We start from the raw sequence: 24,475 nt of genomic DNA, 5'->3' as shown, positions 1-24,475 counted from the left end.
TTATGTAAAGAAAATGTCTTAGAAGACGTCTGCTTCATTCATAATTGCCAAAACCTGGAAACAACCAACATTTTCTTTAGTAGGTGACGGGATAAACTGAACCATGGCATATCCAGACAATGGATATTCTTCAGCAATAAAAACAAAAGTGCTATCAAGTCATGAAAAGATGTGGAGGAAAATCAAAATGTGTACCGCTGAGTGAAAGAAGCCAGTCTGCAAAGGCTACATACTGAATGATTCCAACTACATAATATGCAACCTTCTGGAAAAGGCAAAACTATGGAGACAGTAAAAAGATCAGTGGTTGTCAGGGTTTGGTAGGTGGAAGAGAGGGATAAATAGGCAGAGCATAGGGGATTTTTAGGGCAGTGAAACTACTCTGTATCATCCTGTAATGGTGGATACATGATATTATATGTTTGTCAAAATCCACAGAAATATATGACACAGAGTACACTCTAAAGTAAACTACGGATGTTAATAATAATGTATTGATATTGGTTCATCAATTACAACAAATACAACAGTAACGCAAGATATTGACAATAGGGGAAACTGAGGGGGGAGAAGGGGATATATGAGAACTCTGCACATTTTGCTCAATTGTTCTGTAAACCTAAATGTTGTTATAATCCTGAAACAAGACCTACCTAAAGGAAACAAATGTTAGCACTCTTCTTTGCAGTGAGATGCTGAGTTCTCCTGGGAAAACCCACCTGTGAGTATGAACACAGTTGATAGATTCAAGGCCCAACAAGGGCTCTGGTCTCCCCACACAGGAAGGTTGCTGGGTCCAGCTGGCAGAGCCTGAAAACATTTCTTTCCATCCTGATTTGTCTTAGTTGCTTCGGGCTCAACTGTCATAATGAGGGCCCATTGCAATCAATCAACCAGAGATACACATTTTCTCAAGGGCATTGTTACCCAATACTTCGCCAAATCACCCCACTTCTACGGTTGCAAAAGCTTTAGTGGGCCCTGGTCTCATTAGAGTTGCCCTTTTGCTTTGGCAGCCATGTACTGCTGCTGAGCAGTCCAGGCCTCCAGACTTGAGGCATGTCAGAGCCTTAGAGACCCACATATGAAATAAAGGTTTCCCAATCAACAAAGTGAAGAGAAAACCCACAGAATGGGAGAAAACACTAGCAAACTACCCATCTGACAAGGGATTAATAACCAGAATATATAAGGAGCTCAAACAACTCTATAGGGAAAAATCTAATAATCTGATAAAAAAAAAAAAAAACGGGCAAAATATTTGGATAGACATTTCTCAAAAGAAGACATACAAATAGCAAACAAGCATATGAAAAGAGTACAGTTGGATAGTTTGTAACACAAAGGGTAAATGCTTGAGGGGATGGATACCCCATTCTCTTTGATGTGATTATTATGCATTGCATGCCTGTATCAAAACATCTCATGTGTTCCATACCCAAAGGAACATAAATCATGCTGCTATAAAGACACATGCACACGTATGTTTATTGTGGCACTATTCACAATAGCAAAGACTTGGAACCAACCCAAATGCCCAACAATGATAGACTGAATTAAGAAAATGTGGCACATATACACTATGGAATACTATGCAGCCATAAAAAAGGATGAGTTCGTGTCCTTTGTAGGGACACGGATGAAGCTGGAAACCATCATTCTCAGCAAACTATCGCAAGGACAAAAAACCAAACACCACATGTTCTCACTCATAGGTGGGAATTGAACAATGAGAACACATGGACACAGGAAGGGGAACATCACACACTGGGGCCTGTTGTGGGGTGGGGGGACGGGGGAGGGATAGCATTAGGAGATATACCTAATGTAAATGATGAGTTAATGGGTGCAGCACACCAACATGGCATATGTATACATATGTAACAAACCTGCACGTTGTGCACATGTACCCTAGAACTTAAAGTATGATAAAAATATATATATTTTTAAAAAATCTCATGTGTTCCATAAATATACACATCTACTATGTACCCACAAAAATTTAAATAAATGTTTTTAAACAAGGTTTCCTCCCAGGGTCAGGTAAATTTTGTTCTAGCTCTGATAATTCTAATTAATTTCAAGAAAGCAGTGATAGCTAGGAAAGGCGGCTTTGTTACTGGGAAGGGCCTCTATTTATAGGCAGATAGGAATCCCTAGTGAGGCCCCCTCCCATGCGGTAGCAGCAAAATGCAAGCTGGGCCCATAGGACTCCTTCCACCCATCCAGCCCTCCACCTGGGAAGGCTTTACGCAGGGTTTCTCCACCTTGGCACTAGTGACATTTAGGTTGGCTAATTATTTGTTGCAGATAGGCCATTCTGTGCACTGTAGAACATACAGCAGCATCCTGGGCCTCTACCCACTAGATGCAGCAGCATCCCCATCCCCCATCATGGCAACCAAAATGTCTCTAGACAATGCCAAATGTCTCCTGTGGAGGGGGGACAAGAGAGCCCCTGGTTGAGAACCACCATCCAGATTAAAAAGTACTAAAATAGTTCTACACCAGTTGGTTTATAGCCACTGAGCTAGACACACTGGGATGTCCCCTGCCAACCTCATAGCTTATAGAACTGCAGTGAACTCCCCACAATTCATAACAAATGAGCTCATTATCTGGCACCAGCTCTTAAATACTTTCACTATTACTCCCAGCCAGGAGCTTTCAGACACAAATAGACCTCTGTGGGTGAATCTATAATACGCCGTCAGCGTGGGACACAGGAATCCCGTTACCTGGCCCCATATCCTCAGTATTTTACTGAACAGGTATCCCAAAATGCAGCCATTCCAGGAATCTGGATACTTAAGGATGCTGCCACATATCTTCCCATCACACCCAGGTCTACTCCCCACTGTCATTGGTCCCAGAGGGTGCTGTACGGAGGGGATTGATGTCCTCAAGGGTCAGGGTCGGCTGGCAGGGTTCTCCATCAAAGGTCCTCCCGGCACCTGGCAGCTGATTGTGCCTCAGGAGACAGGAGACCTGGGAGAATCCAGATGGGACTGGCTCTGCAACCAATTCCCTTTAACCTTGAGCAGTGTTTTGCTCCTTAGAGTCTCGCCTCCTCATTTGAAAACTAAAGGGAATGGGGGAGGGGGGAGGAGGGGGATGGAGGATGGTTAATGGGTACAAAAAATAGTTTAAAAGAATAAATACGATCTCGTATTTGACAGTGCAACAGGGTGACTACAATCAATAATTTCACAGTACATTTAAAAATAACTAAAAGAATTGGAATGTTTGTAACCCAAAGGATAAATGCCTGAGGTGATGGGAGACCCCATTTACCTTGATATGATTATTATGCATTACATGCCTGTATCAAAATATACCATATACCCATAAATATATACTCCTATGTACCCACAAAAATTAAAAATAATTTTAAAAAAGAAAAAAAGGGAAACCAAATGTCCATCAACTAATGAATTGATCAGCAAAATGTGGCCTATCCACACAATGCAAGATGCTTCAGCCCTAACAAGGAAAGAAGTACAGGCACATCTTCAGTGTGGATGAACCTTGAAAACATGATGCTCAGTGAAAGAAGCCAAATACAAAAGGCCACATAGTGCATGACTGTATTGACATGAAATGTCCAGAATAGGCAAGTCCACAGAGACAGAAAATAGAGTAGTGGTTGCCAAGGACTGTGGTATAGGAGGTAACAGCTAAGGGGTGTGGGGTTTCTTTTTGGGGTGATGAAAATGATCTAAAATTGTGGTGATTAATGCACAACCCATTTTCTACTAAAAACCACTGAATCATGCATTTTAAATGGGTGAATTGTACAATATGTTAAATAGGAATGGTGAGAGAGGGCATCTTTGTTTTGTGCTGGTTTTCAAGGGGAATGCTCCCAGGTTTTGCCCACTCAGTATGATATTGGCTGTGGGTTTGTCATAAATGGCTCTTATTATTTTGAGGTATGTTCCATCAATACCTAGTTTATTGAGAGTTTTTAACATGAAGGGATGTTATTTTTATCGAAGGCCTTTTCTGCATCTATTGAGATAATCATGTGGTTTTTGTCTTTCATTCTGTTCGTGTGATGAATTACGCTTATTGATTTGTGTATGTTGAACCAGCCTTGCACCCCAGGGATGAAGCTGACTTGATCGTGGTGAATAAGCCTTTTGATATGCTGCTGGGTGCAGTTTGCCAGTATTTTTTTTATTGAGGATTTTTGCATCAATGTTCATTAGGGATATTGGCCTGAAGTTTTCTTTTTTTGTTGTATCTCTGCCAGGTTTTGGTATTAGGATGATGCTGGCCTCATAAAATGAGTTAGGGAGGAGTCCCTCCTTTTCAATTGTTTGGAATAGTTTCTGAAGAAATGGTACCAGTTCCTCTTTGTACCTCTGGTACAAAGAATTCAGCTGTAAATCTGTCTGGTCCTGGGATTTTTTTGGTTGGTAGGCTATTTATTACTGCCCCAATTTCAGAACTTGGTCTATTCAGGGGTTCAACTTTTTCCTGGTTCAGTCTTGGGAGGGTGTATGCATCCAGGAATTTATCTATTTCTTCTAGATTTTCTAGTTTATTTACATAGAGGTGATACAGTATTCTCTGATGGTTGTTTGTATTCCTGTGGGGTCAGTGATGATATCCCCTGTATCATTTTTTGTTGTGTCTATTCGATTCTTCTCTCTTTTCTTCTTTATTACTCTAGCTAGCAGTCTATTTTATTAATGTTTTCAAAAAGGCAACTCCTGGATTTGTTGGGTTTGTTGATTTTTCGAAGGGTTTTTTGTATCTCTATCTCCTTCAGTTCTGCTCTGATCTTGCTTATTTCTTGCCTTCTGCTAGCTTTGGGGTTTGTCTGCTCTTGGTTCTCTAGTTCTTTTAGTTGTGATGTTAGGGTGTCGACTTGAGATCTTTCTAGCTTTTTGATGTGGGCATTTAGTACTATAAATTTCCCTCTTAACACTGCTGTAGCTGTGTCCAAGAGATTCTGGTGTGGTGTCTCTTTGTTCTCATTGGTTTCAAAGAATTTCTTGATTTCTGCCTTAATTTTATTATTTACCCAGGAGTCATTCAGGAGCAGGTTGTTCAATTTCCATGTAGTTGTGTGGTTTTGAGTGAGTTTCTTAATCTTGAGTTCTAATTTGATTGCACTGTGGTCTGAGAGACCGCTTGTTATGATTTCAGTTGTTTTGCATTTGCTGAGGAGTGTTTCACTTCCAATTATGTGATTGATTTTAGAGTAAGTGTCATGTGGCACCAAGAAGAATGTATATTCTGTTGTTTTGAGGTGGAGGGTCCGTATAGCCTAGAAAATCCTAAGCAAAAGGAACAAAGCAGGAGGCATCATGCTACCCAACTTCAAACTATACTACATGGCCACAGTATCCAAAACAGTACAGTACTGGTACATAGACCAGTGGAACAGAATAGAGATCTCAAAAATAAGACCGCATATCTACAACCATCTGATCTTTGACAAAGCTAACAAAACAATCAATGGGGAAAGGACTCCCTATTTAATAAATGATGCTGGGAGAATTGGTTAGCTATATGCAGAAAATTGAAACTGAACCCCTTCCTTATATCTTACACAAAAATTAACTCAAGATAGATTAAAGACTTGAATGTAAAACCCAAAACGATAAAAAGCCTAGAAAAAAGTCTAGGCAATACCATTCAGGACATAGTGATGGGCAAAGATTTCATAATGAAAACCTCAAAAGCAATTGCAACGAAAGCAAAAGTTGACAAATGGGATCAAATTAAACTAAAGAGCTTCTGCACAGCAAAAGAAACTATCATCAGAGTGAACGGACAACCTACAGAATGGGAGAAATTTTGCAATCTATCCATCTGACAGAGGTCTAATATGCAGAATCTACAAGGAACTTAAAAACAAATTTAGAAGAAAAAAACAACCCCATCAAAAAGTGGGCAAAGGACATGAACAGACACTTCTCAAAAGAAGACATTTATATAGCCAACAAACATATAAGAAAAAGCTCCATATCACTGATCATTAGAGAAATGCAAATCAAACCCACAATGAGACGCCATCTCACATCAGTCAGAATGGCAATTATTAAAGTCAAGAAACAACAGATGCTGGTGTGGAGCAAGAGTGTGGAGAAACAGGAACGCTTTTACACTGTTGGTGGGAATGTAAATTAGTTCAACCATTATGGAGGACAGTGTGGCGATTCCTCAAAGACCTAGAACCAGAAATACCATTTGACCCAGCAATCGCATTACTGAGTATATACCCAAAGGAATATAAATCATTCTATTATAAAGATACATGCACACGTGTGTTCATTGCAGCACCACTCACAATAGCAAAGACATGGAACCAACCCAAATGCTCATCAGTGATAGACTGGATAAAGAAAATGTGGCACATATATACCATGGAATACGATGCAGCCATAAAAAGGAATGAGATCATGTCCTTTGCAGGGACATGGATGAAGCTAGAAGCCATTATCCTCAGCAAAATAACACAGGAACAGAAAACCAAACACTGTATGTTCTCACTTATAAGTGGGAGCTGAACAATGAGAACACATGGACACAGGGAGAGGAACAGCATATACTGGGGCCTGTCGTGGGTGTGGGGAGGGAGAGCATCAGGATAAATAGCTAATGCATATGGGGCCACCTACCTAGGTGATGGGTTGGTAGGTGCAGGAAACCGCCATGGCACACGTTTACCTATGTAGCAAGACTGCTCTTCCTGCACATGTATCCCGGAACTTTAAATTAAAAAAAAAAAAAAAAAAAAAGAACAGTCCCCCCGGAGCGCCTGCCTTGGGTAGCACCACTTAAACTGGATTATGTCCATGTTCTTTAGTAGATAACAAGCTCCTTGGCTTTTTTTTTTAAAAACACTTTTTGTGCCCCCTACAGTTCCCAGCTAAAATAGATGCTCAATATAATGTTGATTAAACCAATGTTGCTTTGAAAAAAATAAGACTTGTTAGTGTTTGCAAAGTGATGATAACTATAACACACACACTCACATACACACACACACACACACACACACACACGGAATCTTCCCATATCTACAAATCCTGGTTTTTGTTTCCTTATCTTCACCCTGGAGACAGTATCAAAAGATCAAGCATTTGCAGTTCTGAAAACCTCCTTTTAAAGCTCTGTGACTGTAATGTCTAAAAGTTAAGTTGATTATAACAGCACTAGGGAAATATGAATTCAGGAGCTGCCTTGAGTTCGTGCATAAATTGTGCCCTGGCCTGCGATGGTAATTATCACAAAAGAAGAAAGCTGAACATCAACCCAGAAGGAGGTAACATCAAATCCAGCAGGCTTCGTTAGTGGCATGAAATGTCCTGTTTGATTTAAATCAAGTGTTTGAACTTCCAGCCCCTTTGGGTAGCAGTTCAAGCGAATTCAGCGAATTATAAATGGCCAGATCTATGACCAAGGACATAATTCAGATTCGAGCAGCTGGGCTCTTCTGTGAAAGCTACCCTGTCCAGGCCCCTGTGGACCACCTAGTAGGGCTTGGGGAAAATCTGACACCATCTCCCTTACTCACTTTTCCTTTCTAGAACTTTCATAGGGAAAATCTCACCCAAATTCACTCTTAGCAACTGGAGGCTTCCTAGATTGTGGCATTCTGATTCCTGGTCCAGTTTTATGATGCCCCTCGAACCCCAGGCCTGAGAAATGCTGCAGGTGATCCAGGCCAGCGGTGGAGCTCAGGCTCGTGGCCATCCGGAGCAGGGAAGGTACAGGGTGGGCGAGCACATCAAACATGAGAGCTGGCCAGAGACGTGCCTGCCCTGGCAAGAAGCCCAAGGAGATGAAAGGCCCCGCAGACAAGGATCCCTTGCCAGCACTAACGCAGCAGCATCTGTGTTTGTTTAAAAGATGTAGAGCGAGAGAGAGTGCGCTTTTGCTCTCTTGAAGCACATTCGGAGCCAATTTCGGCACCCAGATCTTCACAGGAAGACCTCATGGGGCTCTGTGAGGTGTGAGCGGGCATTAAGGGCAGAGTTTCCTGCCTGAGCTGAAATTCCAATGATAATTGACATTGGATTATTGTTTTAAAGGAAAGGAGAAACTGCTACACACTTGAGACAGCATGGGCAATCACAGTGGTATTTACACCAAGAGTACTGGAAACTCAAGTGCATAAATCGACTTCAGTGGTTCTCAAGGTGGGGTCCCCAGACCGGCAGGAGCAGCATCACCTGGGAGCTTGTTAGGAAAGCACATTCTTCGGCCTCACCCTAGACTTCCAGGGATCAGTACCTCTGTGGCAGGGCCCAGAAATCTGGATTTAACCTGGAGGTTTAATCCTCCAGGGCATTTTGATCCACACTCAAGTTTGAAAAACCACTTGAGCTCCTTTAAAATTCATCAGCAGAAATGATCCCTAGCCTTGTCAAACACAAGGACTCATTTATTTTTCCCTATTGATCGCACCTCCCACATGCAAGACACTGCTCTGTCTGTAGTCAGAGCTAAGGAGGATGCTCACTCTGCTGGCCAGGAGTTCTCTGGGTAAATTTGCAAATGGCAGAGCCTGTCCCCCTGTGTGCTTGCTACCAGGACAGCAGGAAGAAAGTGGAATGAATAGGATTGCTCATTTAGCTATACAGGGACATCCTGTCCAAGGTCACTCAACCGCACGACTAGTGACATTTTGGGCCAGATGTTTTGTTGTGGAGCTGTCCTGTTCACTGTAGATGTTTAGCAGCATCCCTGACCTCTACTCACTAGATGCCAATAGCATCCCTCCCTCCAGTCATGACACCCAAAATTGTCTCCAGACATTGCCCAATGTCTCTGGGAGGTAAAATCATCCCAGTTGAGAACTGCTGTGTTAACCTAGAGTGTGCTGGCTCTGGAAATATAAGCTATATTAGATAGTTGAGCCTCTGGAGTCTATAAAGGCCTAAACTTTATTATGTACCAATGTCTCCAGAACCCATTCCCCGCCTCCTACTCCCAGCCCATAAAGGAATAAAATGGGCAGATAACCCTAGGCTCCAGGCTACCCTGACCAAGCCAACCCCTTCCCTTACACAAGCTTCTGACACCATGGAACTTGGGACACTCAGAGGCCAAGGAATGGCCTTTAAGGAACTGCTCCTCTGGTGCTACTACAGTGGACCCTCGATCGTTGCATTGTTGGTTTCCTGATTTGTGATAACACAAAACAAAAGTGGCAGCAGGGACAATGCCATAGGATCATCAAATCTCTCCATTCTCCAATCATGTTTGTTTCGAAAACAAAGTTGTTTCAAACGAATTGATATATCAGGAACAATCTGAGCATAATATGAATTTTACCTTTGCTTATGTGGGATTTCATCCACGAGAAGCTCTAGGCAAATGCAGAAAACTGTACCCAGCTGAACCCAGTGGGATCGGCATACACAAAATGCACATACCCGGCCCCCAAACATCCACAAGCGACCTCAGTTCATGCATGCGTGAGGAGCCATGCCCATCCACACCTGCTGTGACCACTTCCCCTTGAGTTCAGGTTCCCCTCCTTCCACCCCTTCCCGGTAATTCATAAGTGGCAGAGCTTGTGAAACCCACCCCACAGCCAACTTCAGGCCTTTTTAAGACGAAGTGACATATTTCTGTTGTATACCTGTATTTCTTGACCATTTAACTAATGTGTAACATGGTACTACCACTATTCTTTTTACAAGACAGGGTCTCGCTCTGCTGCCGAGGCTGGAGTACAGTGGTGCAATCCTAGGCCACTGCAGCCTTGGACACCTGGGCTCAAGTGATCCTCCTGCCTCAGCCTCCCAAGTAGCTGGGACTATGGGCACACCTGACTGATTTTATAAAAATTTATTTGTAGAGATAGGGTCTTGCCACCCAGGCTGGTCTCGAACTCCTGGGCTCAAGTGATCCTCCACCTCAGCCTCCCGAAGTGCTGAGATTACAGGCACGAGCCACTCACTGCACCTGGCTCGGTACTACCATTCTTATTAGGCTCCCACCTCTTTTATGTCACGTATCACTGATGAAGTTTTCGACTGTTGTGTCCCTAACCCCATTTTTCCCACAAGTCCTGTGGTTTGCATGGATCACTTTTTGCATAGTGCTGTGATTTTGAGGACTGCATACATCACGTTACAGCAGAACCTCCTCCCTAAGCCAAGTGTCACATGGGGTGGTAGAAAAGCAACACCAAGCCCTTCTCCTGTGGCTCCGCCCCTTTTTACTCAACCTCCCTCAGCCCAGGCAGCAGTCCAGCCTGGACCGCCCCCTTCCCTGGCTGCCCGGCTGCCCAGCCCTAAGTCCCAAGCTCCCTGTACATTTCCTCCTCAACACATTCACCACAGCTTACTGCCATTCTCTGTCAAGGACTGTTCCACCCCGTGGCCCTCCACATCCTTCAGGGCTGAGACCATGTCTCACTCATCTTTTTCTCCCTAGGTCATTCTGGCCACATGTCCGGCTACTCACCCACTCCGCGTCACCAGGCACTGCCGAAGCCCCAGTTTCCGGAAGATATCCACCACCGTTTCCATCGGGGTGTGGTCTGTGACTGTAAACGGGCTGAGGTTCAGGATGCGCCGCAGCTTCAGGGGATGTGGGCTGTTGGCCGGCAGCTCGGGGGGTTCCTCCGTGAAGTACATGATGGAATTGCTCACAATGCCCTCCTGCCTCTGTCTGGCGTTCTCTAGAATGGGGTGAGCAGGAACAATGAGCCACACAAAACCCCTTGCTGAGCAACTCCCCACCCCACACTCACACACACCATCTAGAATCCCACGGTAAAGGGGTTCGGAGGATGAACCACACATTCTTAATAAGGGGCTTTACCCAAACATCTGTGGAATTGGCCTCTCTCTGCAGCTAATGCTGTGTGAGGGTCCCCTGCTGTGACCGGATCATTTGTTGCCAAAGTCTGGCAAGATGGGCCTGACCCAGATGGCCCCTTTGGGGACATTCACTGCTTCACCCCAAACAGCCCAGGGCCCTCCACTCTGGCTTTCCTTATGCTCCTTCACCTCATCATGGGCTGGAGTTTGACGTGACAAGAAACTTACTTAGCTGCCCGATGACCTTAATACATTGTTTTTCTTTTTACGAACTAACTTATAACTGGCCCAAATGGCATTACGAATCCTGGGAGGAACAAGAAACCAATACGGCCAGCCCAGGCTCACAGCCCAGAAATGCAGCTCAATCCCAAATGCGACCCTTGGGTCCAAAGAAACAACCCCAGAAAAGCTGCATCACCCCGCCCCCGCCAACCCTTTGGATCTCCTGTCTTAAAAATGGGCCATTTTGTGGATCTCTCAAAGAAAGATAGTAAAACTGTTATGGTAGCAATTAGCCTATTTCTGTCTATAGAAAAAGCCATGTGAAAGAAAGCTGAAGAAAAGTAGGGTAACAGGAACTCATTAGAAATACAGCTTAACGCGGTGCTAGAAACCCAGGCTATTTTAAGTCACACATGAAATAAATCCATCGGTCTCAAGATATTTCTCCAAGGCGATTTTCCTTCTGTTGGAATTTTAATCTTTCTTTTGGTTCATGGGAAAAGGTTAGGGAAAATGTACAGCAAGGCTTGCTTTAAAATGGATCCTGGTTTCCATAATACATTTCTTGCCTTCTCAAAGACTACTATTCACCTATATTGTTCTTTCAAAAATAAAATTCTAACTGCCTCCTCTAAGGCCATTTAGTGCAATAGAGTACTCTAATGGAAAACTGGCAGCATTTGGGGTCAGGCTGAGTCTGAAAAAGGGTCTCTGTTTAAAAGAGGAACAGAGGGCCTGCTGGGCAAATGCCTTCACATTATATGGGTCAGGTTAAATCAAGTTACATCAAATGGGGTATGATTCTGCCACAAATACCAGACGACTTTGATGCACAACATGTTTTCAAACATAGACTGTTCGATATATACTATGTACTTCTCTCCTAAACCAAGATGATTCTGTCCTTACCCACTAAGGCAGGGAGGCAACTGGCAACACATACTTATTTGCTCATTTCCATAGACCAGCCGATTCTCCTAAAGTCCCACTAACAGGATTTCCATCAATTTCAACCATTGAGTGAATGTCATGATTGGATCAAGTTGCAAACCCCAGTCAAGAGTTGATGACATGGATTTGCTGAACCCCTTCTGAAACCAAATACAATTTAATAAATGGTCGATTCAGTTGCTACAGTAAAATAACATGCTTATATCTCCTTTGAACCTACTGATTGGGTTAGAAGCCCTGATTCTAACAGCCACTAGCTAAATGAACTCTTGCTCACCAGTGCACTCCCAGTGCCTGGACAATGCCTAACACACAGTAGACACAAAACAGATATTTGCCAAATGCACATATGAATGAATGGATGAGTAGGTCTACTAAATGTCAGTGTATCTGGTTCTGCCTGCCACATAAAACTGAACCTATCTCACATAGGAGGCATCAGGAAGGAAAGCACACAAGGTATTTACTGCCAAGCAAAAATATAGGCATCAGCTAGGGTCAGAGCCAGAGGCCTGAGCTATGCACCTTGCTATTCCCACAGTGGCAACTGCTACTCTCCTCAGAAAGGTTCTGCTAGGCCACTTTGGAACTCTATTACAGACTTACAGGAGGCTTCAAGCTTTGTGGGTAGAGGTGCTAGGAACAGGCAAAAGCCTGTGAATGGAAGAAGAACCAGCAAGAAAGCTCTTTGCAATTCTCTACTAGGGTGAAACATCTACTCTCAGTTTGGACCAGAAATCATCAGACACCAAAATGCCTGCATGTAAGTTCACAGAGGGCAGAGGCAGTATGCTGTCGTCCCTGGACTCTGAGCTTCTAGGATGGTATCAGCACATGGTGGACACTTAAGAAATATTTCCTGTGTGAAAGGATAAACCAACCAACTCCTCACCCAGGGGATGAGCCAGTGCTATAAGAAAAGAGACCCACAGACCCCAGGAACACTTGGGAGTCTTTGTTGAAAAGAAACCAAAACAATACGACCGAAAATGCATCTTTTTAAAAGACCTAAAAGATAAAAAGGAAATGCACTAAATATCAATCATGTCTTCTTTGGTGATAAGAATGTAGGTGGCTTTTTAAATGTTTCCTTTTTCTTCTGATTTCCCCAATATTTGGAGTGTGTATTACTTTCATTTTGAAAAAATGTAATAAACTTCATTTTTAAATGTTTTAAAAATAGTTAAACTGTTTTTAAAACTGTCTTTAATAGGCCGGGCGCGGTGGCTCACGCTTGTAATCCCAGCACTTTGGGAGGCCGAGGCGGGCAGATCACGAGGTCAGGAGATCGAGACCACGGTGAAACCCCGTCTCTACTAAAAATACAAAAAATTAGCCGGGCGTGGTGGCGGGCGCCTGTAGTCCCAGCTACTCGGGAGGCTGAGGCAGGAGAATGGCGTGGACCCAGGAGGCGGAGCTTGCAGTGAGCCGAGATCGCGCCACTGCACTCCAGCCTGGGCGACAGAGCAAGACTCCGTCTCAAAAAAAAAAAAAACACAAAACTGTCTTTAATGTAGGAGGTTTGTCACATATTCTACTAGAATGAGTCTCAGTGGCCACAGCTGTTGAAAAAGAATGTACATTTTAGGCCAGGCACAGTGGCTCATGCCGGTAATCCCAGCACTTTGGGAGGCTGAGGTGGGCGGATCATTTAAGATCAGGAGTTCGAGACCAGCCTGACCAACATGGTGAAACTCTGTCTCTACTAAAAATACAAAAATTAGCCATGCATGGTGACATGCACCTGTAGTCCCATCTACTCGGGAGGCTGAGGCAGGAGAATTGCTTGAATCTGGGAGGCGGAGGCTGGGGTGAGCCAAGATGGCGCCACTGCACTCCAGCCTGGGAAACAGAGCAAGATTTAGTAAAAAAAAAAAAAAAAAAAAAAGAAGGAATGTATATTTTATGAGCACCTGCTAAGGTTACTCAACATTCCATTTCCTAGAAGCAATATGTTCATATGCCAGATGTAGAGCTGGTAAATAATAAAGTGTGGGTAAGAGAAATTTCACAAACTATGTGATAGGCCAATAAATTTTTCAAAATTGGAAATAATCACATATTCATTAGGCTATTGAGTGGCTTTAGAGCAATGGTTCTCAACTGGGAGCAATTCTGCCTCCACCCTCAGGGGACATTTGGCAATGTCTAAAGACATTTTTGGTTATCACAATAGGAGACGGCAAGTGCTCCTGGCATCCAGTGGGTGGAGCCCTGGGATGCTGCTCAACACCCAGGAGTGCACGAGACAGCCCCAGCACACAGAATCGTCAAGCCCCAAATGTCAGCGGTGCTGAGGAGGAGTACTCCCACTTGAATTGTGTTCTTAGGGAGGTAATAGTCTATCATCCTGTTAATTAAAAATGCTTAGCCAGGCATGGTGGTGCAAGCCTGTAGTCCTAGCTTCTCCGGAGGCTGAAGCAGGAGGACTGCTTGAGCCCAGGAGGTAGAGGCTGCAGTGAGCTATGATCGCGCCACTGCACTCCAGCCTGGGTGAAAGAGCGAGACCCTGTCTCAAAAAAATTTTTTTAAATGCGTCCATAAGACAGATATAATTAATGAGATAGGTTAAAATGGAAAATTGAAAGCAACCACAGAAGTAGTACAAAGATGATATGATAAAAAAGTAAAGATTATACAGAAGAAAAAGCAAATTGTTTTACAAGTTATTGTCTGTCTACTAAAGCATGGAGAAGTCCCTCTATGTGTGTATGTATGTATATATATAAACATCCCCAACAGAAAGGTGTAGATGACACCACTATTCTCCATGACCTAGTCCAGTAACTAACAGCCCTCCCAGGCAGAAACCTCTTTCTCCCTTGTCTGACAGATCTGACACTTAGCTTCTTGTTCAGTGCTGGATGTAGACCCCTTTTCTGCAACTAAGCATCTTCCACATACTGGAGAATCATTAGGTTGGTGCAAAAGTAATTGCCGTTCTTGCCATTGAAAGTAACGGCAAAAACCGCAATTACTTTTGTACCAGCCTAATAAATCATCCATCAGACCAAAAAAACCTGAGAGTTTCCTTAACTCTTCCCTGAAACTCTAACTTTCCACCCTTTAACCATCTCTGCGACTCCCCGCTGAGTCCTCTTTGAACCTCTACGTAACTGCAGAACTCAAGACAAGAAGCACCTGAGCCCTGCTAAGTACAGGCGAGTCCTCATATTTGCAGAGCAATGGGAGGTAAAGGCCCATTTGCCAGGAACTTGAGCAAGAGTCGCATACGGCCTCATGTGCTAGTATATGATGGTGAAGAGAGTCACGCTGCCTAGGTGGTGCTAACGAAGTGCTCTCTAACAAAGATAACGCCATGCTTTGGCATTCCAAAACATAACAAAACATTTTCAGCTTCATGTGAGCAGTTGCTACAATTTTTAAACATGAGATGTAAGAAAAATCCTTATTTACCTCACTTACCTTTCTTTTCTGATCCATACTATCTTGGATCTGTCTATAATGTTTGCTCCCGATTCCTCTAGGAAGTGAAATTGGCATGGGATAATGTCTAGCTAAATGCCGTCATATTTCTATACTCATAAAATGGCACAAGATTCCTCAAATACAGGTCATGCACCTGTATTTCTCCACCAGAGTACAGGGACGCTTCTATTTCCACAGGCCGGAAAAACAGCTTTTCTGATTCCTCAGAGCAAAACACTCCTTCCCTTTGCACAAACCATGTAAACAGCACCTTCTATATTACTATCAGTCTGATTGAAAGCATATAGGTAGTATTTACACCGTGTGGTGCCTCTTCAGACATTCCAAACATAGCTTCGAGAAGAGTACTTGGTTGGTAAGCTTAAGTTTCTTCTCTAACCGGTTGATGGCAATTACTGCTTCCCACTTGATTACAGTAATGGGTTTCAGCAAAATTAGTAAGCTGCCTCTTAGCAGGTGTGCCTGGAGCTATACAATAGATAATAGATTCTGTGACATTTATTACCTTACTTTTTAAATTTCAACCTTTGCTTAAAAGATCCTAGGGAATGAAAAAAATTTTAAAGGCTGCTGATTACAGTATTTTTAAACAAACCCAATCCTACTTAAACAACCTTTAAAAACCTCATTATTTATAAGGCAATAGTTACACAAAGGCACCTACCTATCCGTTAAGCAACAGGACCTATAATAAGGAGAAGCATCGCTGAACACTAAAGCACAAGCTTGCTACGGTGTCTAAAATACAAAATCAATTTTTGCTTTGGGGGAGGTAAAAATGTTTGAGTGTCAAGCTAAAATGGGAAAGGATAGCTTATCTAAACTTATTGTTATAAAGCCTTTGATGAAGATGCCTTAAAGGTATTTTAAAGCTATGTAACATTGGGAAAAGGTTTAAGGGAGGTGCCTTGGAAACAGGAAACAAAGGACAGGGAGAGAAGTAAACAGTTGCCTGGTGGAAATGTATTAACAGTGGGCCATTCCAACATCAGACCAGGAAAGTCCCATTGACAAGCTTCAAGTATACTCTGGAAGATATATAGTAAAACTGTTGTGTGCACATGGGAGCCATGCCATGGGCCCTGGTCTATCATGAGATGCTAGAATGTTGTACAGATCACAGAGCAAGGATGGTGAGCGTGCCCGTGGATGTGCTATGCTGGTCCTTGCCCCTGCCACCTTGAGGCCCGGCAGGACTCTACCCCTCCAAGGCTCACAGCTTCTCCTTGCCTGGGGTCCCAGCAACTCACAACCAGACCTCTGGCCCTCAGCCCGCAGCCCTCGGCCCCCTCTGTCTTAGGAATTCTCCTACCTCCTGTTTACCCTTCTGTTGGAGCCATCCTTAGGCTGATGGGGCCCATGGGCTTGCTTCTCTGATCCACCTGTCGTTGGGACACCCTGACCTGGGCATCATCCCATACTCTCCTGCCCCAACTCAACAGCCTGCCCCTCAGTGCAGCTGATTGTCATTCAACCACAAGGGGAAAATAATCTCACACAACTGGTTCCAGTGATGTCTGCACGTTTACCCACAAGGGCCTCTAACTGTGGAATCCAACATCATATCATAAAGTGAAACAAAAGAGTTGTGTAGTGGCAAGGGGTGTCTGGGGCAGAGAACTCGCGATCTCAGCCAGATGGTTGGTCCACCTGAAAGTCTCTGAGACAGCTCAGCCCGGGCCACTCCAGGCTGTCGCCTCTCTTCCTTCTCAGCTTTAGCCACCAATTGCTGAAAGGCAGCCGCAGAGCAGGGCCAGAGGGCTGCTTGCAAACATGCAGTCACTTTCCAACCAAGAATGTCTACCCAAGACTTGGGTTTAAAGCCTTTTTCCTTACAGTGTAACGTGGGGACCAGCAATATCGGCATTAATGGGGAACTTGTGAAGGATGTAGTATCGGGTCCCACTCAAGACCTGCTCAATCAGAATCTGCTTTTGAGCCAGACCCCTGGGTGACCCAGAGACGTGTGAAAGCTTGAGAGCCCCTGGCTTAATGCACATCACCTCAAACATCTTGGATAATGTTAGGGGTACAAAGGATGCCATTCGGCTCTTGGTAAAATGTGAGCTTCCCTCTTTTTACTCACTTATTGCGAGAATCAGTTCCCTCCTCTGGGCAAATCCAATGAGGCGCTCGGAGTCTCTGGAGACCACCACAGGGAAGCCGTTGTAGTCGGTCTCCTTGATGAGCGTCTCCACGTCCTCGACGGTCATGCTGTCCTGGGTGAGCACGGACAGTGGCGGCTCTCCCCGCCGGGGCCGCATGACGTCGGTGGCCAGTGTGCGGTGAGTAAACTCGTCCTTCACGTCAAGGAAAGGGTACCCATTTAAGTGGATGTGGGCCTCGTAGATGCCTTCTTTCCCAAATGCATCAGCTACCCACTTGCTGGTCACAGCCGCTGCCATCAGGGGCACGATGTACTCCAGACCCCCCGTTAATTCAAACATGATGACCACCAATGACACCGTCATCCTGGTAACTCCACCTGCAACAGAGGGGAGGAGTAAGATTCCAAAGTGCAACCCGGGCAGCTCATGGAAGCATGATTTGGGGAAAATGACAGACAGGCTGTAAATTCCCCTCACACCTGTTCCAAGCAGACTCTCCCACATGCTTCCTACACTGGGCCTCTGGAACCCAGGCCAGGCCCTGTCAAATGTGGCTTTGCATTGGGGAGCCTGAAGTTGCATCTCACTGGGGCCTCTGCCCCAATGAGGGATCCTGGGTTGTCTATTCACCCTGGCCCACACAAGCTTTTTGGTGAGTGGATCCTACATGGGCTCTGCCAGCTTCTGACTAAGCAAGCATGGTGCTCTTCAAGAACCCCATAAACAGAATATCGTAGAAATTCTTAAGGACTATAGACAGGGAACAGACCCACCTTTGTGCCCCTGAATGATTAGGTGGAGAAGAGCCTTCTGCTAAACCAAGTATTTCATTTACAGACAGTCCCTGACTTACGATGGTTCAACTTACAATTTTTCAACTTTCTGTGGTACAAAAGCAACATGCGTTCAGTAGAAACCATGCCTCAAGTACATAGGCAACCATCTGTTTCTCACTTTCAGTACAATATTCAATAAATTACAAGAGATATTCAACTTCATTATAAAATAGGCTTTGTGTTAGATGATTGTGCCTAGCTGTAGGCGAATGTAAGTGTTCTGAACATGTTTAAGGTAGGCTAAGCTAAGCTACAACATTTGGTAGGTTAGGTGTATTCAACGCATTTTCAACTTATAATATTTTCAGTTTATGATGCACTTACCAGGATGTTAACCCCATCATAAGTTGAGGGCATCTGTTTGTGTGTGTGTGTGTGTGCACAGTGAGCAAGACATAAGCCTTGGTGCATTACGCCATTGTGATTTAGGGGTTTACTTGTTATAGCCACACAACCCAGCCTATCCTGAGTAAAGAAAATGTTCAAGTCCATATCTTCCTTCTTGGCAGTCCTCTAAGCCAGATTAGTTCCCCGGTCCCCCTCCCTGCCCCACCCGTGGTCGTACCGAGGCAGGCCGCAGCTCCCACCATTGCGTAAAGCCCTGGCGTGACACAGTCTGCACCGGGTCTGCACCAGTTCCTGAAGATGATCCAGTCATGGTGATGGTAGGCCAGCTGCTCCACACCAATTCCCACCATCCTGCCTGCGATGGCGCCCACAGCCATGCTGGGGATGAAGAGGCCTGATGGGATCTTGAGGAGACACAGAGAAAAGCAACATGAGGGAAAAAGACCAAGTCCCCGCTTCACACCCCCAGGAAACACAGTCCCCCTTGACAGGCTTGCATTTAGCTTCAGTCTCTAGAGGAGGTGCAACTCTGCAAAATAGGTCAGCTGGGGAAAGGTGGGACAAATGATTTGACCTGCTTAGTCAGTTGTATCTACTGCAATTTAGAGAGAACGCAATTTTATACTTTGATTCCCTCTTCTTCAAAAGCTGGCTGGGCTTGCCTGCTGTGGATTAAAGAATGATAAGCCCCACTGCAAATAACATTCAAAGTGAGCATCTGTCACTTGAGACACCACTTTCTCTCTCCCCTTGCCATGTCATTCAGAATGGCTTTTAAAATTAAATGTCAAGCCACAGCATGAAAATGGAAAAGAAGGGCCTGTGACTGCTCCCAGGTAAAATAAAGAAGCTGAGTCCATCATTGCAGCCACCCTGGATCTTCCAGAAAGCACTTCAATGGCTCCCTGCCCTCTCTAGTAGGTGGTGGCTGAATACCCGTCAGAGAGAGACGAGGGAGGCAATTCCCTCTTCCTAATGAAGTACATTTTCTAATAAGTATTCTGAATATTTTCAAGCCAGGGTAGGGGCAGCAAAGAAATAGAATGTAAACTAAAAGATCTTGGTACCAGCGTGTTCTCTATCCTGCTGGATGAAGATACATTTTAGTTTATCTAATGACCACACATGTGCTATAGAACAAGCCTGACTCCCTGTGTTCACTGAAATGACACATGACCGCTGGCCATGGGCAGCAGCTGCAATGATGCCAGCCCCAGGTGGTTACCCATCTGAGGATGGAAGCAGAACTTTAACCTAATTCAAGTGAAGTTTGGATCCTTGAGTGTGATTTCTAGAGTCAGAACATTGCTTAGGAAATCGTTCCTTTCTGAGCTTCCCCTTATTCTACATCATTTATATCCCTGTAACATCAAAGGAGACTTTTCTGAGCAAGCATCATAAAATGTTACCAGCATCTTCCTGAGACATGAAAACAAATCCCTTTGCTAGGAGATGACAGATCAGAGACAGCCAGCTGTTTAATAAGGTCCACCCATCCTTGTTCTTAAAGCCCACATTCAGGTTTGTATTTGACCACTACGACGCACTCAAGTAAACAACTTCTTAGAATTTTTTTCTTTTTTTTTTTTTTTTTTAGACGGAATCTCACTCTGTTGCCCAGGCCCGTGTGCAGTGGCATGATCTCGGCTCACTGCAGCCTCTGCCTCCTGCGTTCAAGTGATTCTTATGCCTCAGCCTCCTGAGTAGCTGGGACCACAGGCGTGTGTCACCACGCCCAGATAATTTTTGTATTTTTAGAAGAAATGGGGTTTCACTATATTAGCCAGGCTGGTCTTGAACTCCTGACCTCAAGTGATCCACCCACCTTGGCCTCCCAAAGTGCTTGGATTACAGGCATGAGCCACCATGCCCGACCATTAGATTTAAAAAAAAAAAAAAAAAAAGACAATTCAGGCTGGATGTGATGGCTCACGCCTGTAATTCTAACACTTTGGGAGGCCAAGGCAGGCGGATCACTTGAGCCCAGGAGTTCCAGACCAGCCTGGCCAACATGGCAAGACCCCATCTCTACAAAAAATACAAAAATTAGCTGGGCATGGTGGCACGTGTCTGTAGTCCCAGTGGGCTGAGGCAGGAGGATCACTTGAGCCCGGAAGGTCGAGGCTGCAGTGACCCATGATTGTGCCACTGCACCCCAGCCTGGACAACAGAGTGAGACCCTGTCTCCAAAAAAAAAAAAAGAATACAATTCAGGCAGGGCACAATGGCGCATGTGTGTAATCCTAGCACTTTGGGAGGCCAAAGCAGGAGGATCACTGGAGCTCAGGGGTTTGAGACCAGCCTGGGAAACATAGGGAGCTTGGTCTCTATGTTATATTTTTAATAAAAATAAATAAAATTAAAATGCCACACAGAAAGCAATAGTAATGGAACACAAAAGGGGGCTCTGGGAGGTGGATAATGTTCTGCTTCTGGTCCTGGGTGCTGGTTACACAAGTGTGTGTGTTTTATGAAACTCTATCAAGCTGTACACTTCTCTATATGAATGATATACTCTAATAAAAGTTTCTTTAAGTAAGCAATGATAGCATTATTCATAATAGCCAAAAGGTGGAAACAACACAAATGTCCATCAAAGGATGAATGGATAAACAAAATGTGGGATCTCCATAGAATGGAATACTATTCAGCCATAAAAATGAAGTAGTGGCACATGCTACAATGTGAATGAACCTTGAAAACATGGCACTAAATGAAAAAAGCCAGTCACCAAAGGCCACATATTATATGATGTCATTTATATGAAGTGTCCAAAATCGGCAAATCTAGAGACAGATTAGTGGTTGCCAGGGGCTGCAGGAGGGAAAAATGGGGAGTGACTGCTAATGGAGATGGGATTTCCATTTGGGGGATGAAAATGTTCTAAAGCTAAATACAGGTGTTAATTGCATAATATTGTGAATGTATGTAATGCCACTGAATTGTGTACTTTAAAATGATCATTTATGTTTTGTGGATTTTACCTCATTTCAAAAAAAAAAAGCTATAATAACAAAATCCCAGGTTCCCTCATAAAAGAAAGCTCTTTAGGAGGGGCTTTTAAAGTATTTTAACATAATGATTTTAACAAATGATTTTAACACAATGAAAGAGGAAACCAGCTGTCTCTTCTCTGGCTTTAGGAACAAGAGTAATGAAGGCATGTGCTGTTGGGTGTGGTGTGGTGGCTCATGCCTATGATCCCAGCACTTTGGGAGGCTGAGGTAGGAGGATCACTGGAGCCTGGGAGTTTGGAACCAGCCAGGGTGACACAGCAAGAGCCTCATCTGTACAAAAAATTTTTAAAAATCACCAACTGTGGTGGTTTACACCTATGATCGCAGCTACTTGGGAGGCTGAGATGGGAGGATCATTTGAGCCCAGGAGGTTGAGGCTGCAGTGAGCTGTGATCATGCCACTGTATTCCAGCCTGGGAACAAGATGAAAGGAAGGGAAGGGAAGGGGGAAAGGGGGAAGGGGAAAGGGAAAAGGGAAAAGGGAAGGGAAGGGAAGGGGAGGGAAGAGAAGGGAAGGAGGGAGGGAGGGAGGAGGAAAAGAAAGCATGTGCTCTCATCCACAGCTCTGTTCTTCAAAGAGGATGTGTGCAAAGAGCCCCTGTCATGCCCAGCCCTACCCAGACGGGGGACACACTCACTCTGTGCTCCTGTCATACCAGCGTGGTGCTCACCACAACGTCAGAACTCTGGGTCTGCATCTCTTTCTCCCAGAGCTGTGTGCTCTGCAAGGGCAGCTTTCTGTTTGGGTTCTGTATCCCTCAGACTTAGCACGATGCCTAAGATACAGCTGATACTCAATGCATGTTTACTGAGCCAAACGGAGCCAAACCTGGGCTTTTTCCACCACCTGGCATCACCTGGCCAGCGGCAGGAAACCTGTGGTCACCACCACCTGTTCTGGGAATGTGTGAAGTGGGTTTGATGCCTAGCTCTGTCTCCCATAAGCTGTGGGTCTGATCAAGCCACTAAAGATCTCAGAGCCTTAGTTTCCTCAGTTGTAAAATGGGATTAAAATCTCTATTTCATAAGCTTATTGTTTATTAGAAGTTATTTCCTATTGATTAAAGGAATGTCAAGTGCCTGGCACATGAGAACATTCAAGAAAGGCCAGTTCCTCTTTTTTTCCCACCGCAATTTTATTTTAGAGAGTAGGGTGCTGTCCCCAGAAGGACATGGGTCCCCACCCCACCTTCCTTCCCTTTCACTTACCTTCATGCCAAAGGTAAATATGGTAACGACGATTTTGAAGATCAGTGCCAGGGCCAGCTGCCACATGGCCGTGTAAACACCGACACCAGCCGGCCGGTCTGGAATGTCATCCACAGGCCGAGTCATGTTGGGATCATTGATGTAGTCACAGAGCTGGGAAGACTCAAGGGCTCCACAGTCATTGAACAGCTCAGAAATGAGCTCGCTGGTGCTCTGGCGTGTGTAGGGATTGGGGTAGGCAATGATGGCAGTGATGGCGGTCACCACAATGACCTCCAGCACCGGGTACTTCCCCAGCCTGGTGGTCTTGCGCCTCCTGCACCAGGCGATGTTGCAGCGGATGAAAAGGGTTCCCCACAAGCCCCCGAAGACCCCAAGCAGGATGAAGGGGAAGAGTTCAGCCATGTACCAGGGCGTGTGATATTCCACGTAAAAGAGAACAAGACGGCTATTCCCAAAGGGATTGATGGATCTCAGCGTAAAGGCCGCCACCAGGGCTGCGAAAAATGACCTCCACAAGGTCTTCAGGGGAAAGTAGTAACTGACCTGAGATGAAAAAGTAGAAGATTAAAGACTGGCCAGAGAAAGAGCTGCTCAGAGCCAAGCCCTCTGGTTGGCATGAAAGTCACACTCTAAGTCCAAGAGTGGACACACTCATTCCATGAGCCTGGACTTAATGTGACCAAAACACATCAGCAAAGATACCTAGAGGAATCTAACTATGTCTAGAAGTGGAATGGACACTAATCAAGGTGGGTTTGGGCTATATTTTTAAGAAAAAAGTATTTAATCATAATTCTGTTCATGGCACAGAGACTCCCCTAGAAGCAAATAAACCTCTGGATTGGATTCTACAGACAACAGAGTAGATCAGGATTTGGAAAACTTTGGGCTACAAGTCACGTGTAGCCCAGTGAATGCATTTGTATGGCACATGAGTTAAGAATGGTTTTTACATTTTTAATTGATTGAAAAAGTCGAAAAAATCTTTTGATTTGAAATATTCAAAAGAAGAACAATATTTTGTGACATGTGAAAACCATAAAATTCACATTTCAGTGTCCATAAGGAAACATCTACGGAAATGCAGACATGCCCATTTGTGTACATATTGTTCACAGCTGCTTTCATGCTATGACGGCAGAACTGAACAGCTACAACAGAAATTGTATGGCCCACAAAACCAAAAACATTTACTACCTGGCCTTTTACAGCAATGTTTGCCAACCCCTGCAATAACCCATTTGGGTTACCAAAATAAAAAATGCTTAATTAAGTTGGTTATGAGAGGGAGAATACTGTCAATCTTTTAAAAAAAAATCACCTTGGCAATTTTTAAAACAATACTTGAAAACAGGAATTTATCAGTGGTGGCCGGGTATTGTGGCTCATGCCTGTAATCCCAGTACTTCGGGAGGCCAAGGCAGGTGGATCACCTGAGGTCAGGAGGTCAAGACCAGCCTGGCTAATATAGTGAAACCCCATTTCTTCTAAAAATACAAAAATTATCTGGGCGTGGTGACACACGCCTGTGG

General features: G+C 44.4%; 1 protein-coding gene across 1 annotated transcript in view; it reads right to left on the bottom strand.

Moving 5' to 3' along the window:
• Positions 1 to 24,475, bottom strand: part of CLCN4 (chloride voltage-gated channel 4) — a 66,068-nt gene that overhangs the window by 4,740 nt on the left and 36,853 nt on the right. Inside the window, exons 4-8 of the mRNA XM_058441828.1 lie at positions 24,021 to 24,094; positions 22,941 to 23,486; positions 18,932 to 19,118; positions 17,509 to 17,907; positions 10,438 to 10,654 (exon numbers count right to left, since the gene is read on the bottom strand). Of these exons, the coding sequence (XP_058297811.1) occupies positions 10,438 to 10,654; positions 17,509 to 17,907; positions 18,932 to 19,118; positions 22,941 to 23,486; positions 24,021 to 24,094 (1,423 nt within the window). The remainder of the gene's footprint in view (positions 1 to 10,437; positions 10,655 to 17,508; positions 17,908 to 18,931; positions 19,119 to 22,940; positions 23,487 to 24,020; positions 24,095 to 24,475) is intronic.

Source organism: Hylobates moloch, unplaced genomic scaffold, assembly GCF_009828535.3.
Source record: "Hylobates moloch isolate HMO894 unplaced genomic scaffold, HMol_V3 SCAFFOLD_7, whole genome shotgun sequence".
NCBI lineage: Eukaryota > Metazoa > Chordata > Mammalia > Primates > Hylobatidae > Hylobates > Hylobates moloch.
The sequence above is the reverse complement of the archived record's forward strand: the minus strand, read 5'-3'. Positions and strand labels throughout refer to the sequence as shown.